This window comes from Pteropus vampyrus, unplaced genomic scaffold, assembly GCF_000151845.1.
Source record: "Pteropus vampyrus isolate Shadow unplaced genomic scaffold, Pvam_2.0 Scaffold60, whole genome shotgun sequence".
Lineage (NCBI taxonomy): Eukaryota > Metazoa > Chordata > Mammalia > Chiroptera > Pteropodidae > Pteropus > Pteropus vampyrus.
The window spans coordinates 2,461,001-2,473,834 of NW_011888841.1; the positions used below are offsets into that span (position 1 = coordinate 2,461,001).

Consider the following 12,834-nt stretch of genomic DNA (forward strand, 5'->3'; position numbering starts at 1 on the left):
AGTTGTTTTGAATTCCCTCTTGTGAGTAAGGACATTTCGATCTGATGGTAATAACTCGAGAACTCGTCTTATTGTGTTAACACCCTGTATGCGTGATTGGTGGTGTCACCTTTGCAGAGGGCGAGGTGGCGAATCCACCCTGTTCATAAACAGTGTTTCTTCTTCATATGTGCTCGTGTGTGAGAATGTGCCTGCCGAGAATTTTTGGAATAAAGGTAAACGTGTGGGGCGAGAAAGGGGACTAGCAGAGGCACTCGTGTGAGTGATCTTTGCATTCTGCACAGTCCTCAGCTCCGAGGGGAGGCGCAAGCCAGTTTGGTGACAGGGAATGAAGGAGGAACTGCGGGAAAATCAGAGTGAAAACATTCTTCAATGACCCTATCATTTTGACCTCTGGAAGGAAAAAATATTGGTCAGATTGTCTCTTTTCTCTAGCCACTGTCATGTGCAGAAAATAGCTAACTCTAAAATTACTATTTTGCTGTAATTACCACCGTGAAGCAATAGTGTTACCTAGTCTGAGTTTTATTGTAGTTAACTTTTGTTTTGTTTCTATAAGGCAAAATAAAAGCTGTAGCTTTGAAACTTAAATCTTAGTATAGAAAAAATACTTGAATACACTGATCTGTGAAAGACTGTGGTTGAAGTCATGGATTAAAATCTGCATTTTTGCCTTTTTGTTCTGCATGTATACTTATGGTGGTGTTACGTAAGATACACCTTCGAGCCTTTGGTCTGCCAAGTTGGGAATTGTTTTCTGGGTGTGATGATGACATTTTCTTACCCAGCGAAGAATCGTGTGTCCTTGCTGTTCAGAGCAGACTGTTTTCCATGATTAATTTTAAATTGAGTCACGGGGGAATATCTTAAGTTAGAATTGTAAAATCTGATATTTCCGAAATAAGTTTATTGGTATTGTTATGAGTCTGCAATTTAAAGCTGTTTTTAGAGTTTAAACTTTTAGCAGCAAAATGGACCATTAAAAATCTCTTTAGACTGCTAGGTTATTTGTGGTTGCTTTTCTGCATTCTAGGTTCTAAAATCCATCCACTTGGTCCCGATTGGAGTCCAAATGCAGATCTTTTCCCGAGCCAGGCCTCTGCTCCGGTACCCAAAAGCTCCGGGAGTGCTCCAGACCAAGGTGAGGTTCGTTTGTGCTACTCCTGAAATTTATAGTTTGCATCTAAAAGGTGCTGTGTGTTCTTTTTCAGATAGTTTCTTTCCCAGTGTGTTTAAACTAGCAAAAGGATTTCCAGAACACCTTCATTTAACCAGGGAACTAAGGCAGTACCAGCATTGTAGTGTTGGGGTGATTCTTTAATCAGCCTAATTGAAAGATAGGAGAACATTCCGTGAGTACAGGGTTTCAAAGAGATGGAGGCAAGGGAAACTTACACGTGAATAGGACCTTTTATTACAGACAGTTTGAGTATCAGTGTGGGTTTTTTCCTGTCTTCTTTAGTTGATGATGGGGAGGTTCCTCTGAGGGAGAAGGAGAAGAAAGTTCGCCCCTTTTCAATGTCTGACACAGTCGACCAGTCTGCTGTCCCTCCCTCGTTTGGGGCTCTGAGGAAGAATCAGAGCAGTGAAGACATCTTGCGGGATGCTCAGGTACTTAAGACTGTTCTACTTTAACAATTTATGGTGATTCTAAATGCATTTTTTAGAAGAGGGAAAGTATTACGTGAAGGAGAGCAGGAAAAAATAAATATATACATATCTGAAAGATTAGAAAATGCAACAGTATTCTGTCACTTTAAATTCTGTAGCCTGAGTCTCTCTGTGGTGTCACTGTCTTGGAGGATGACTCACATACTTGCTTCTGGGTCGTATTTCATGTGATTCTCTAAATACGAGTGCATCGAAGAACATTGTATTTGTGCTGCTCGGTTACCTTGTGTCTTCAAAATTTGGAGCCGAGGTTGCGTCAGATGATCTGATGGTGAATCTTTGTTAGGATTCCAGCCTTTGACAACCCGGTTATGGCTGTGTACTCTGAGTTAGGTGTTCTGTACCACAGTGGCCTAGATCGCGTGAACAAGAATGGTCTGTTACTGATGCCGTCTGTGCGTGCGTGAAGGCAGTTAGAAGTTTTCAAGGGGGTACTTAGAGTTGCCCAAGGAGGAAGTCTTACAGGGCAGGAATGGTACTGCATTACAGAAGTCCCCTGTTAAATGTGATTAAATTCAGAGGTTTAAAACTGTAATGATTTAAAAATGTAGAGCTAGTATTTTTAGTGTATGTGTACATTCATGAAATTAGATTATCTGGAACAGTACTTTTATTGTTTTTTTTTGTGTGTGTGTGTGTGTGTCTTACAGGCTGCAAATAAAAATGTGGCAAAAGTACCACCTCCTGTTCCATCAAAACCCAAACAGATTAATTTGCCTTATTTTGGACAAGCGAATCAGTCACCATCAGACATTAAGCCAGATGGAAATTCTCAGTTGTCAACAGCTGTCACATCCATAGGAAATAAACCCAAAACAGCAGGGCAGCAGCAGAGGGTCCTGCTGTCCCCTGGCGTACCTTCTGGTGGCCAGGACCAAACCCTTATTCCAGGTTCCAAACAAGAAAGTCCACCTGCTGCTGCTGTCCGGCCCTTCACCCCCCAGCCTTCCAAGGACGCCCTGCTTCCCCCCTTCAGAAAACCCCAGACCGTGGCGGCCAGCTCAATATACTCCATGTATACACAGCATCAGGCTCCTGGAAAAAACTTCCAGCAGGCCGTGCAGAGTGCGTTGACCAAGACACATCCCAGAGGGCCACACTTCTCCAGTGGTAAGGTTCTCGGTCTTCCTTCCACCTGCGTGCATGATGTGTAGGTCCTGCACCAGAGCGCTCATCCAGCAGTAAGCCAAGTGGCTAGGCCCTGTTCGATGCTTTCGTTCTGAGAGTTTTAATTGTGGCTTCTCTTCTGAATTGGGAATTTAAAATTAGTTTCTGCTAGACGTCAGCTACTGCAGCAGACATCGATGATAATAGATGAATAAAATGAAATACTGTGAAAATAATAAATGAAGAAAGTGGATGAATAAAACCTACAGGAAAGACACGGCGTTGAATTCCCCGGGGCACCTGTTTCCACTCACCCGTGAGAACTCGGGGATAACCCTCTGCTGTGTTTTCAGCTGCTCTAATGAGGACACAGCCGCTGGTTAAATATAAAAACGTAAAAGGATTACTCTGTGTTAAACGTACATAATCTGGTAATTTGTGGGGCTCTTTTCTAAGAGTCATTTGTTTGTAGGATTAGAATAAAATTCACCGTGTTTTAATGGAAGGAAAATGGCTTTCTAGTCAGGAAATAAGCATATAATCGTGGCCTAAAATGTCATAGTTAGCACAGAATATATATGCTGCATCTTACTGTTACAGGTCTCAATGAAAACTGCTAATAGCATAATTTGGGGATTAGATCATTGTGATAGAATCAGTATGTTAAGGGGAATAGTTTGGCAAATATTAGTGGCTCTTAATTTTGTAAGCCAAATACGATTTTTCACATGGATTTACTTTTGAAAATTATGAAAGACGAGATAGTGTGTGTTTAGTTTTAATCTGGGCGTACCAATTTTCATTGATTCTACATTTTTTTTTACATTTTGACATTTTAAATTTGGACACGGCAGTCAGTGATTTCTTACAATTACAGTTGACGGCATTTTCTTAGTGATACATGGAATAATGGCGCTTGTAACAATCAGTGGGGGTTTTGATTCTGTAATAACTTTATTATGCAAAGATGGAAGCCTTGCTTTGTCATTTATTTTAAAAAATGAGTTGTTGTGAAGGGTATTATGTAGTAAATATGAAATTGAAAGAGGCTTTAGTTATCGTTTCCTCTGTCTGTCGCCTGCCAGTTTGGGTTGGGTAATACTAAGCAGGGCTTCTTTCTGTTTCCGATCAGTCTATGGCAAGCCTGTGATAGCCGCTGCCCCCAGTCCCCAGCAGCTCCCAGAGCACGTGTACGCCAGTAACCAGGGCAAACCCGGGAGGCCGGAACCAGAAACAGAGCCTGCTGCTTCGGTTCAGGAGAACCATGAAAACGAAAGAATTCCTCGACCACTCAGCCCAACCAAATTACTGCCTTTCTTATCGAATCCTTACCGAAACCAGAGCGATGCGGACTTAGAAGCCCTACGAAAGAAACTGTCTAATGCACCACGGCCCCTAAAAAAACGGAGCTCTATTACGGAGCCAGAGGGTCCAAATGGGCCGAATATTCAGAAACTTTTGTACCAGAGGACTACCATCGCTGCCATGGAGACCATCTCTGTGCCGTCATACCCGTCCAAGTCGACCTCGGTGACCGCCGGCTCGGAAAGCCCAGTAGAAATCCAGAATCCGTATTTATGTGCGGAGCCGGAGAAGGAGGTGGTCTCTGTGGTTCCTGAGCCAGTGTCCCCAGAGGAAGCCGGGAGCGCCAGTGCGGGGAACAGTGACCTGCTAGCTCCTTCTCCGGGCCTTGATTATGTGCCTGAAGGAGTCCCAGACAGCAGCCCAACCTTCCAGAGTAGCGTGGAAGAACCAAATCCAGAGGCTCCCCATCTGCTCGAAGTGTACCTGGAGGAGTACCCCCCGTACCCCCCGCCGCCGTACCCGTCAGGGGAACCCGAGGTGCCAGGGGAAGATGCTGGGAGCATGCGTCTGCCTGAGGTCACCGGGCAGGGGTCTCTGCCTCCCGTAAGTAGTGCGACATCTCACGGTCATTCTTGGACCCTGGTCACGCTTCTAGGTGGGTGATTGTCAGAACTCAGTGAAACGCGAGCCAGCAAGAACAGCCATTCGCAAAAGGAGGTTTGTGTTAATTTGCATATTGTGGCAAACGTGTTAGATAATTTGCCTTTTATTCTGTGATTCCGTTGGCATAGAGTGGGTCTTATAAATGTTTTCAAAATTCACTATATTTAGTATAAGGAACATTTTTGTTTTTTCAGAAGAACTGGTTTTTTTGTGTGTGAAGGAGACGGTTTTATTCTTAGGCCCGTAACTGTCACATCTGCTTGCTCTTCTCAGCCAGTGTCACATATTAGGGAAGCACCACTGGACTGGGATGAGAAGATCTGGGTTTGAAACTTTGATTGTTTGTTTCGCTCTGTGAAATCAGGCCGATGCTTCACCTTTTCATTGCTAATACCACTCTTTCAAACTTCACTTTTTCTAGCAGTGAAATTTATTTTGGGTGTGGTGTTTACGTGGAAACTCAGACTTCCAACGCTGATACAATTAGAAGGGTCTGGATGAAATGGGCACAGGGCGAGGTGGGCACTTTCGTAGCCTCTTCCTCACCTTCAGCTTAGTGTGACAGTCACGGGGTGGTGTGATGACCCGTAACACTTGTAAGTTTTTCTGAAGCTTCGTATGTTTTGACTCAGGCATGTTGTTGTTGGTCTCTTGCTTAGACCAGGATCCTTAATTTTCCATGCATTTCTCCTGCAGGGCAAAAGGACCAACTTGCGTAAAACTGGTTCAGAGCGAATTGCTCATGGAATGAGGGTGAAATTCAACCCCCTTGCTTTACTTCTGGATTCATCTTTGGAGGGAGAATTTGACCTTGTACAGAGAATTATTTACGAGGTATGATTTAGTTTCTTAAACTCAACTTCGTATTGTAGTTTGTTTTAAAGCTCTAATCAGAAAGCTACTACAGAGAAATTGTATTTTTAAGTTGTTTTGTTTTGGGGGCACGGGGTTGTGGAGAGAAACACTTAAGCATGCCCCAAAACAGGCTTTGCTATTCTAAAGGTGTGATCGTAAAATTTTTGATGATGCTGAAGTTCAGTTTTCTCTGGGGGTCCTCTAGAATACTTTTCTTTCTTGGGGAGCTCATTGCCTTCCTTTAAAAATTGCTGTGTGTGGATTTGTACCAGGCGTGTTAAATTACAGATGTGGCCCGTCCTTTTCAGAAGCCTACTATTTAAAATATTTTTAGTTGACCTTTTTTCCATGGAAAATGTCACTCTGCTAGACACTAATTTGTGGTGGGAAGTTGGAGGCTAAATAAACAAAAATGACTATAAGGGTATAGTTTCTGGTACTTCAATTTTTAAAAAGCCTTTTTATAGTGAGGGCCTACTTAATTTGGCTATTCCGTCTGCTTTATTTCTAGAATTGTTCTTGGTATAGTTTTTTTGGCTCCTGTAGGTTTTAATTATGATTTAAACAAAACAGAACAGACGAGTCTATTTCTGTTCTCATGATTCTAAAGAGCTAGTTAATAGTAACAGTTCAGGTGACAAGAAATTAGAGTGACGGTCACCCTTATTGATGTTACAGGTTGATGACCCAAGCCTGCCTAATGATGAAGGCATCACAGCTCTTCACAATGCTGTGTGTGCAGGTCACACAGAAATCGTGAAGTTCCTGGTGCAGTTCGGCGTGAACGTCAATGCTGCTGACAGCGATGGATGGTAAGATTTCCCTGAAACGCCACTCAGCCTTGAGCAGTGTCTGCCGTGCGGGCGGTGGCCTCACCATGCCGTTGGCGCTGTTGGGGACAAGGAGGTGCGTCCACGTGTGTCCCACATGGCTCGTGGTGCAGGAGAAGCGTGGTGGGCGATTTGGAGGCATTAGCGTGTGTCATCTCACTCCCGTTCCGGAAGCGTGTGGAGTTTTTAAAGTTTAGTGGTTAAATAGAAGAAGAAATGTCACAAAGTGGAACACAGTGAATTATCCTGCTTCAGCCAATTTGAGAGATGCTGAGTTAAGCAAGGTCTCCCCCTCCAGCCCTGACTCCCTGAAAGTTCCCTGAGTCTTTAATATACTGATTTAAAAAACCTGTCAGGGTTTTTGGTAGGGGGCTTAGTAAATGATGGGCTCCAGAATTTCCTTTACAGGTTGGTCGTCACAGCCGTTGTCATTCAGTTTAGAGCAGCATCACTAGTCTTTGCCGTGTCTTACTCCTCAGGACTCCGCTGCATTGTGCAGCCTCCTGTAACAACGTCCAGGTGTGTAAGTTTTTGGTGGAGTCGGGAGCCGCCGTGTTTGCCATGACGTACAGTGACATGCAGACTGCCGCCGACAAGTGCGAGGAAATGGAGGAGGGCTACACCCAGTGCTCCCAGTTTCTTTACGGTGCGTAACGTTTCGTTCTGCGTGACTCGATCACCGTTCTAACTTATCCCGTATCTCTAGGGTATAACTCGGTAAGTATTTGGAAAAACATTTGTGTGTTGTGCATAGCCCTGGGCATGTGGTTAAGGGCAGCCTTAGTCACAGATGGTCATGCAGCCTTCCTGAGCGTGCCTAGAAGCAGCCGCTGTCGGGGACATCTTCAGCTACGAGAGACACTGATGCAGTGTCTGATCTAATGGCGTTAATGGCTTTTGACCATCAAAGGATCCTCTGCTAAGACTTCAATGTTTAGTGAGCGATGGTGGATCTAGATGATCAAGAGAAATGCAGTGTTGGTATAAGAACCCAATTAACCCAAGTTTTCCTGCTAAATCAGATTTGACAAAGTTAAGTAAAGGCAACACATATTTTAGAGCTAATTTTTTGGTTCTTTTGTTTTCTCGATTTTGGGTTTATGATTCTGATAACATCAGCTCTGTACCTAGAGAAGAATGGACTAAGGTTTTAGGTGGATTGTTTGGCATTTTTATTTACAAGGAAAATTTCTTTTATTTACAAGTCTTAGAAGTTGAGGTCAATTTTCTTTCTCGTTTGGCTTGAGAGGAATTGAGAAGGGGAAAGAGAGACAAATGAGAAGGTCCCCGGCCTCCATGCCACTGGCTTCCAGCCACTCTGGAACTCCTTTGCCCGTTGACTGAACGACTCCTGAGGTTAAAGCCAGGCTCTGTCGTCTCCACATTTTCCCCGTTTGGCCCGGCCCGTTTGCAGGCTTGTGGCGAGCGGGACAGGGTTAGAGAGAGAACAGCAAACGTCAAGTTCTCTTTGTCGCTCAGCTGTCAGGGTGTGTATGGAGTGGGGGGGGCAGTGAGTTCCCTGGATTTTCTTTAATTATTATTGATTTTTTTTTTATTAGTTTTAGGAATACAATTCATTGCTAGACATTTGTAGAGTTTATGAAGTGATTCCTCCATTACTCCATCGCCTGTCTGGCTCTGCACACGGCGATCACAGTCCTGTCGACTGTGCTCCCTCCGCCGTGCTCTACATCCCTGACCGTTTCGTAACCACTAACTGGTACTTCTTTGTCCCTTCACCTTTTTCTCCCAGCCCCCTCTCCGCTCTGGCAGTCATCAGATTGTCCTCTGTATCCGCGAGTCTGTTTTTATTTAGTGTGTTCTTTTCGTTCCTTAGATTCCACATGTAAGTGAAAGCATATGGTATTTATCTTTCTGTCTGACTTATATCACTCAGCACAATAACCTCTAGGTCCATCTATCTCATTGCAAATGGTAGGATTTCATGTTTCTTAATGGCTGTGTAATATTCCATCGTATATATGAGCCATAACTTCTTTATCTGGTTGTCTGATTGATGGTCATTTAGCTTCTGTATCTTGGCTTTTGTGAATAGCACTGCCACGAACGTAGGGGTGCATAGATCTTTACAAATTATTTTGGTTTCCTTTGGATAAATACCCAGATGTGCAATTGCTAGGTCAAAAGGTAGTTCTGCTTTCACCTGTCAGTTTTTATTGTTGATAGTTATGATTACTTTTTGTTTATGTTGTGAACTCCGGACCCAGGAATAATTTTGATATATCGAGATATTATTTTTAAAATCAATATGATGTTAATATATATTTTCTGTTAAATGTCTTGGCCATCGCGAGCTCTATTTAAGTATGGAATGTGATATTTAAAATCATTTAGAGACAACTGATAAGATCTTTTTAACTTACGAAACACGGTGCAGACACAGTAAGTGTTTCTGACAAAGATGCGCAGTTTAAACGGTAACGATAACAGATAGACAACAACGAGTGTCGCGTGTCCCACTTAGGACACAGCATTGGTTCCCTCTACCGCAGCCTGGCCCCCTGTCCCGCCGTGGCCCCCACATCCGCGGCCCCCACATCCACGGGTCCCCACATCCGTGGCGGCTGCTGCCTTGAATTTTGTTTCTCGTGTCTGTCATCCCTTCCTTTTAAAAAAGTTATCTCACCTGCATGTGAATCTTATGACTGATGTTGTTCAGTTTTGCGTGCTTTTGAACTTTCCGTGAAGTAAAGTGCGTTGGTGACTCTCTGGCTCGCCTTTCTCATTCACCACGTTTTTGAGATTCCTCTGTGCTGCCGCGCGCAGCTGTGCTTTCTCTTCCCTGGGCTGTGCTGTTCCACTTTATGGCTGTAGCACAATTTATCTTTCCGTTCTACTTTTGACAGACAAAGGCCTGTTTGCTTCTTTCTTCAGTTGTAAACACTGGTCCTGTGACCATTTTGTGCTTGTCTCCTGGTGTCTGTCCAGAAGCAGAATTGCCAGGTCACAGTGGTGCAGAGAGTCCCTTCTGCCCCGTGTTCTCTTTGACCCGTGTGGACTTGCAGTATCACACCGTGGTTGTAGTTTGCATTTCCTAGATTACCAGTGATACAGAGCATGTTTTTTTTTTCAAACAGTAATTTGTAAACTCTTAGTTTGGTAAATAGCACAGTAATGAGAAATTTTCTTCCCATTCCTAATAATTTTTTAGAAGTGAGACTCGAGTTGTTATTTTGAATATACTGAAATATCCAGAATTTCTCATCCACCTCCTTCCCCATTCCTATCCCAAACAGATGATGAGTCTGGCCAGCTTGAAAACTTTGTGGAATTACAGTTATGTGAAGTACCGTTGTCCTCGTGAATCTCGCTAGCATGCTTTGCATGTCTTACTTAAACAGGAAGGTCGGGAATTTACTTGTCCCCATTAGTAGAAACCTAACTGTTTAGGTTGGCAGAACCTTCTTTTGGAAAAGAAACAATTTCATGCCCAGAATGAGAGAGAGATATTGCATGCTACGTCATATTAATCGATATTGGAATAATAAGTTCATAGTGTTCACATAAGTCGAAAAAACTGACTATTCTAAAGCAAGCAGATATTTTCCTGGTGTTTCTAGAAACATAAAGGTGAAAGTAATCGTGAACTCAGCTGCTCAGCTCCGCAGTGCTACGTCCTTTCCTTTGTGGTCATCATGCTGTGCCCCATAGGACAGAGGCATGAGTGGAGAAAGGTGACACTTAATGTAGTAGTTACTTTGCGAATCTATTATTAACTCTGGTGAAAAGTGGACTTTTGAGATTTATTTTTCCTCTCCAGTTTGTGGATTTCAGTATCTTTTAGAATTCAGATTCTCACTATCTTAGAGCTGGCTATATACAGACTTATAAGCTCTCTAAAACACTTAGCCACGTTTCTACATCCTAGCATGTTTTATAATTTTTTTTTTTATCTCTCCCCAGTTGGAAGCTGATAGAGAACACTTTAGTAGGTGCACAGCCCTTCTGCCCTTTTCCTCTCTCTGCCCTGAGCTTTGGACGGGAGGGGAACGCGGTACTGTTTCCACGGTCCCGTGGCTGTCACACTTAGGAGCGGGCTAAGATCCGACGGGCATATGTCCACTTTTCACATGCTGGACTCGAGCAGCTCTTTATTTATTTATTTATATTCATTCATTCATTCATTCATTCACTCATTCATTCATTCATGGCGGGGCAGCTCTCTTTTTTTATTCCTGGGTCACAGACGCTTTTGTATTCTGAGTCAGACCAGTGTTGAGAGCTGCCCAGGTGTGTGAGTTTTCAGAGTTATTTTAGGGCTGTGGCACCTGGTAATTGGCCCTCTGTGCCGCGGGCCTTCCGCCCCGGCCCCGCCAAGCCTGTCCGTCGTGAACGTCCAAGAGGTACATTCCAACGTGGCAGCGCGTGCCCACGTGTCCTCCGGTTTTGTTCTGCGAAAAGTTCTTGAGGGCGATATTCTCTGAGTTACGTATTCTGTGCTGTCTCTTGCCATCTCGATTTTAGGAGTTCAGGAGAAAATGGGCATCATGAACAAAGGAGTCATTTATGCCCTTTGGGATTATGAACCTCAGAACGACGACGAGCTGCCCATGAAGGAGGGGGACTGCATGACGATCGTCCGCAGGGAGGACGAGGATGAGATCGAGTGGTGGTGGGCACGGCTGAGTGAGAAGGAGGGCTACGTGCCCCGCAACCTGCTGGGGGTAAGTGGCCGCGACAGCAGCGTCTTCCGTGTGTCCGAGAGGGGCAGGGCGGAAACCGCGGTGGGACTGAAAAATATCGATAGCCTTTAGGTTTAGACTTACAGCCACGTTTTCGATGATTTCGATTATGATCAACAGCACATTTATAGAGGGCACAAGGCTCGTCTGCTTTTATAAAAAGGTAACTGGATAATGTGATAGGAATTGAGCTTATGACATTTGAAAATTTAAATTTGTTTAAATCAGGATCTGTAAATCTGGCAGTGAGCTTGAACAAGACACTAACAAGATTTTTTTGTTCTTTCTCTACTATTTGATTTTAAGTTTCATAGAAACCAAGAAAATAAAAGGACATAGCACATAAACCAGTAACACACATTAGTACGAAGGGAGGACTGTTATCAGATAAACGTCAGCAGTATTGTCAGGGAAAAGGCTAGCTAGAGTGTTCGGACAGAGGCAGCAAAGAGGAAACGGGAAACAGTGCATCAGGCTCTTTTACGGTCCCCGTATCCCCTTGTACGGCTGTGTGTGCGTAGGGCGCACACTCAACAAATGAAGGGAAGAAATGATAAGGATAACTGAGGGACTGAGCTAGAAGCTTAAAGGTACAAGTGCTCGCAGAAGCTGCTGCTGGCGAGGAGGTAGGCGCATCTGGGGCGGGGCTGGGCCCCTGTGGCCCGGACGCACAGTGCATAGATCAGGAGCCCTGGCTCCGGTCCCGGCAGGCTTAGGATCCGGGCCAGGACAGTAGAGGGACATAGGGGAGCTGGAGGGGACGTCCTCCTGAGGTTGTTGCGAGGAGCAAGCAGGTATCTGATGTATAGCAGATGGGAGATGTTTTTATTGGTATTTTCTTCAGCTGTTGGACAGACATGGTCTGGGGCACATGGAGCTCCTGCTCCGGCCTTAAAGCCTGAATCGGGGTTCTGTCTGGGTGTCCTCTGCCTCGGCATTTCTTGCTGTGGAGTTGGTTAAAATGACCCCAGCGTCGGGACCTGGCTGTCTGGGCTCTGGCCAGCATCTCCTCCTCCCCACTCTTCCTTGTCCATTGTTGTTTGTCTTATATGCAGCATGGGTGACTTCATCCGTCCCGACTGCTCCTTCCAGATAGCAAACTTCATGATGAAACAAACATTTGGGGTTTAGACAGCATTCCTTCACAGGATCATAATGTAAATTAGTAGAGAAAAATGAAAGTGAAAAAAATTAGGAATGGAGCCCTTTAAAAAAGCTTTCGAGTTACCAGATGAAAGTAGGAACGGAAAGGTGGTTCTCTTTCGAGCAGCCCCGTTTGCTTCTGCGACGTCCGGAGCCCCAGAGGAATGTGACGTTTGTGTGCAGCCATCTTCCGTCTCCACAAACCGCAACAGCAGATGAGCAGTTTTACGTTTGCACTTTCCTACCTGAGCAGAGCTCTGCCTCTTAGAACCAGTTGCTTACTTGAGTCTTAATTTTCTAACAAAGAGGTCCCGTGGTTATTGACACGTGGGGAGAGTGATTTATTCCCAAGTGCGGAAGCCGTTGGCCGGAGGCTCAGTCCTGCTCCATGTGTACGGCCCTCAGAAGGTTCCGAAATCAACAGACTGGAGATTTTCATCTCAGTCTGACATTTAAATATTCTCAGCCCTTTGGAAATCTGTTCTGGATAGAAGTGGCTTCTACACCAGTGGTCCCCAACCTTTGACCAGAGCTCTTATAAGAATCTGCTGCCTGAT

The 12,834-nt window shown here is 44.5% G+C and overlaps 1 protein-coding gene across 1 annotated transcript in view; it reads left to right on the forward strand.

Moving 5' to 3' along the window:
* Positions 1 to 12,834, forward strand: part of TP53BP2 (tumor protein p53 binding protein 2) — a 32,907-nt gene that overhangs the window by 17,794 nt on the left and 2,279 nt on the right. The window contains exons 8-16 of the mRNA XM_011360887.2: positions 118 to 169; positions 926 to 1,141; positions 1,463 to 1,611; positions 2,322 to 2,781; positions 3,911 to 4,686; positions 5,443 to 5,580; positions 6,280 to 6,413; positions 6,911 to 7,077; positions 10,917 to 11,116. Of these exons, the coding sequence (XP_011359189.1) occupies positions 118 to 169; positions 926 to 1,141; positions 1,463 to 1,611; positions 2,322 to 2,781; positions 3,911 to 4,686; positions 5,443 to 5,580; positions 6,280 to 6,413; positions 6,911 to 7,077; positions 10,917 to 11,116 (2,292 nt within the window). The remainder of the gene's footprint in view (positions 1 to 117; positions 170 to 925; positions 1,142 to 1,462; positions 1,612 to 2,321; positions 2,782 to 3,910; positions 4,687 to 5,442; positions 5,581 to 6,279; positions 6,414 to 6,910; positions 7,078 to 10,916; positions 11,117 to 12,834) is intronic.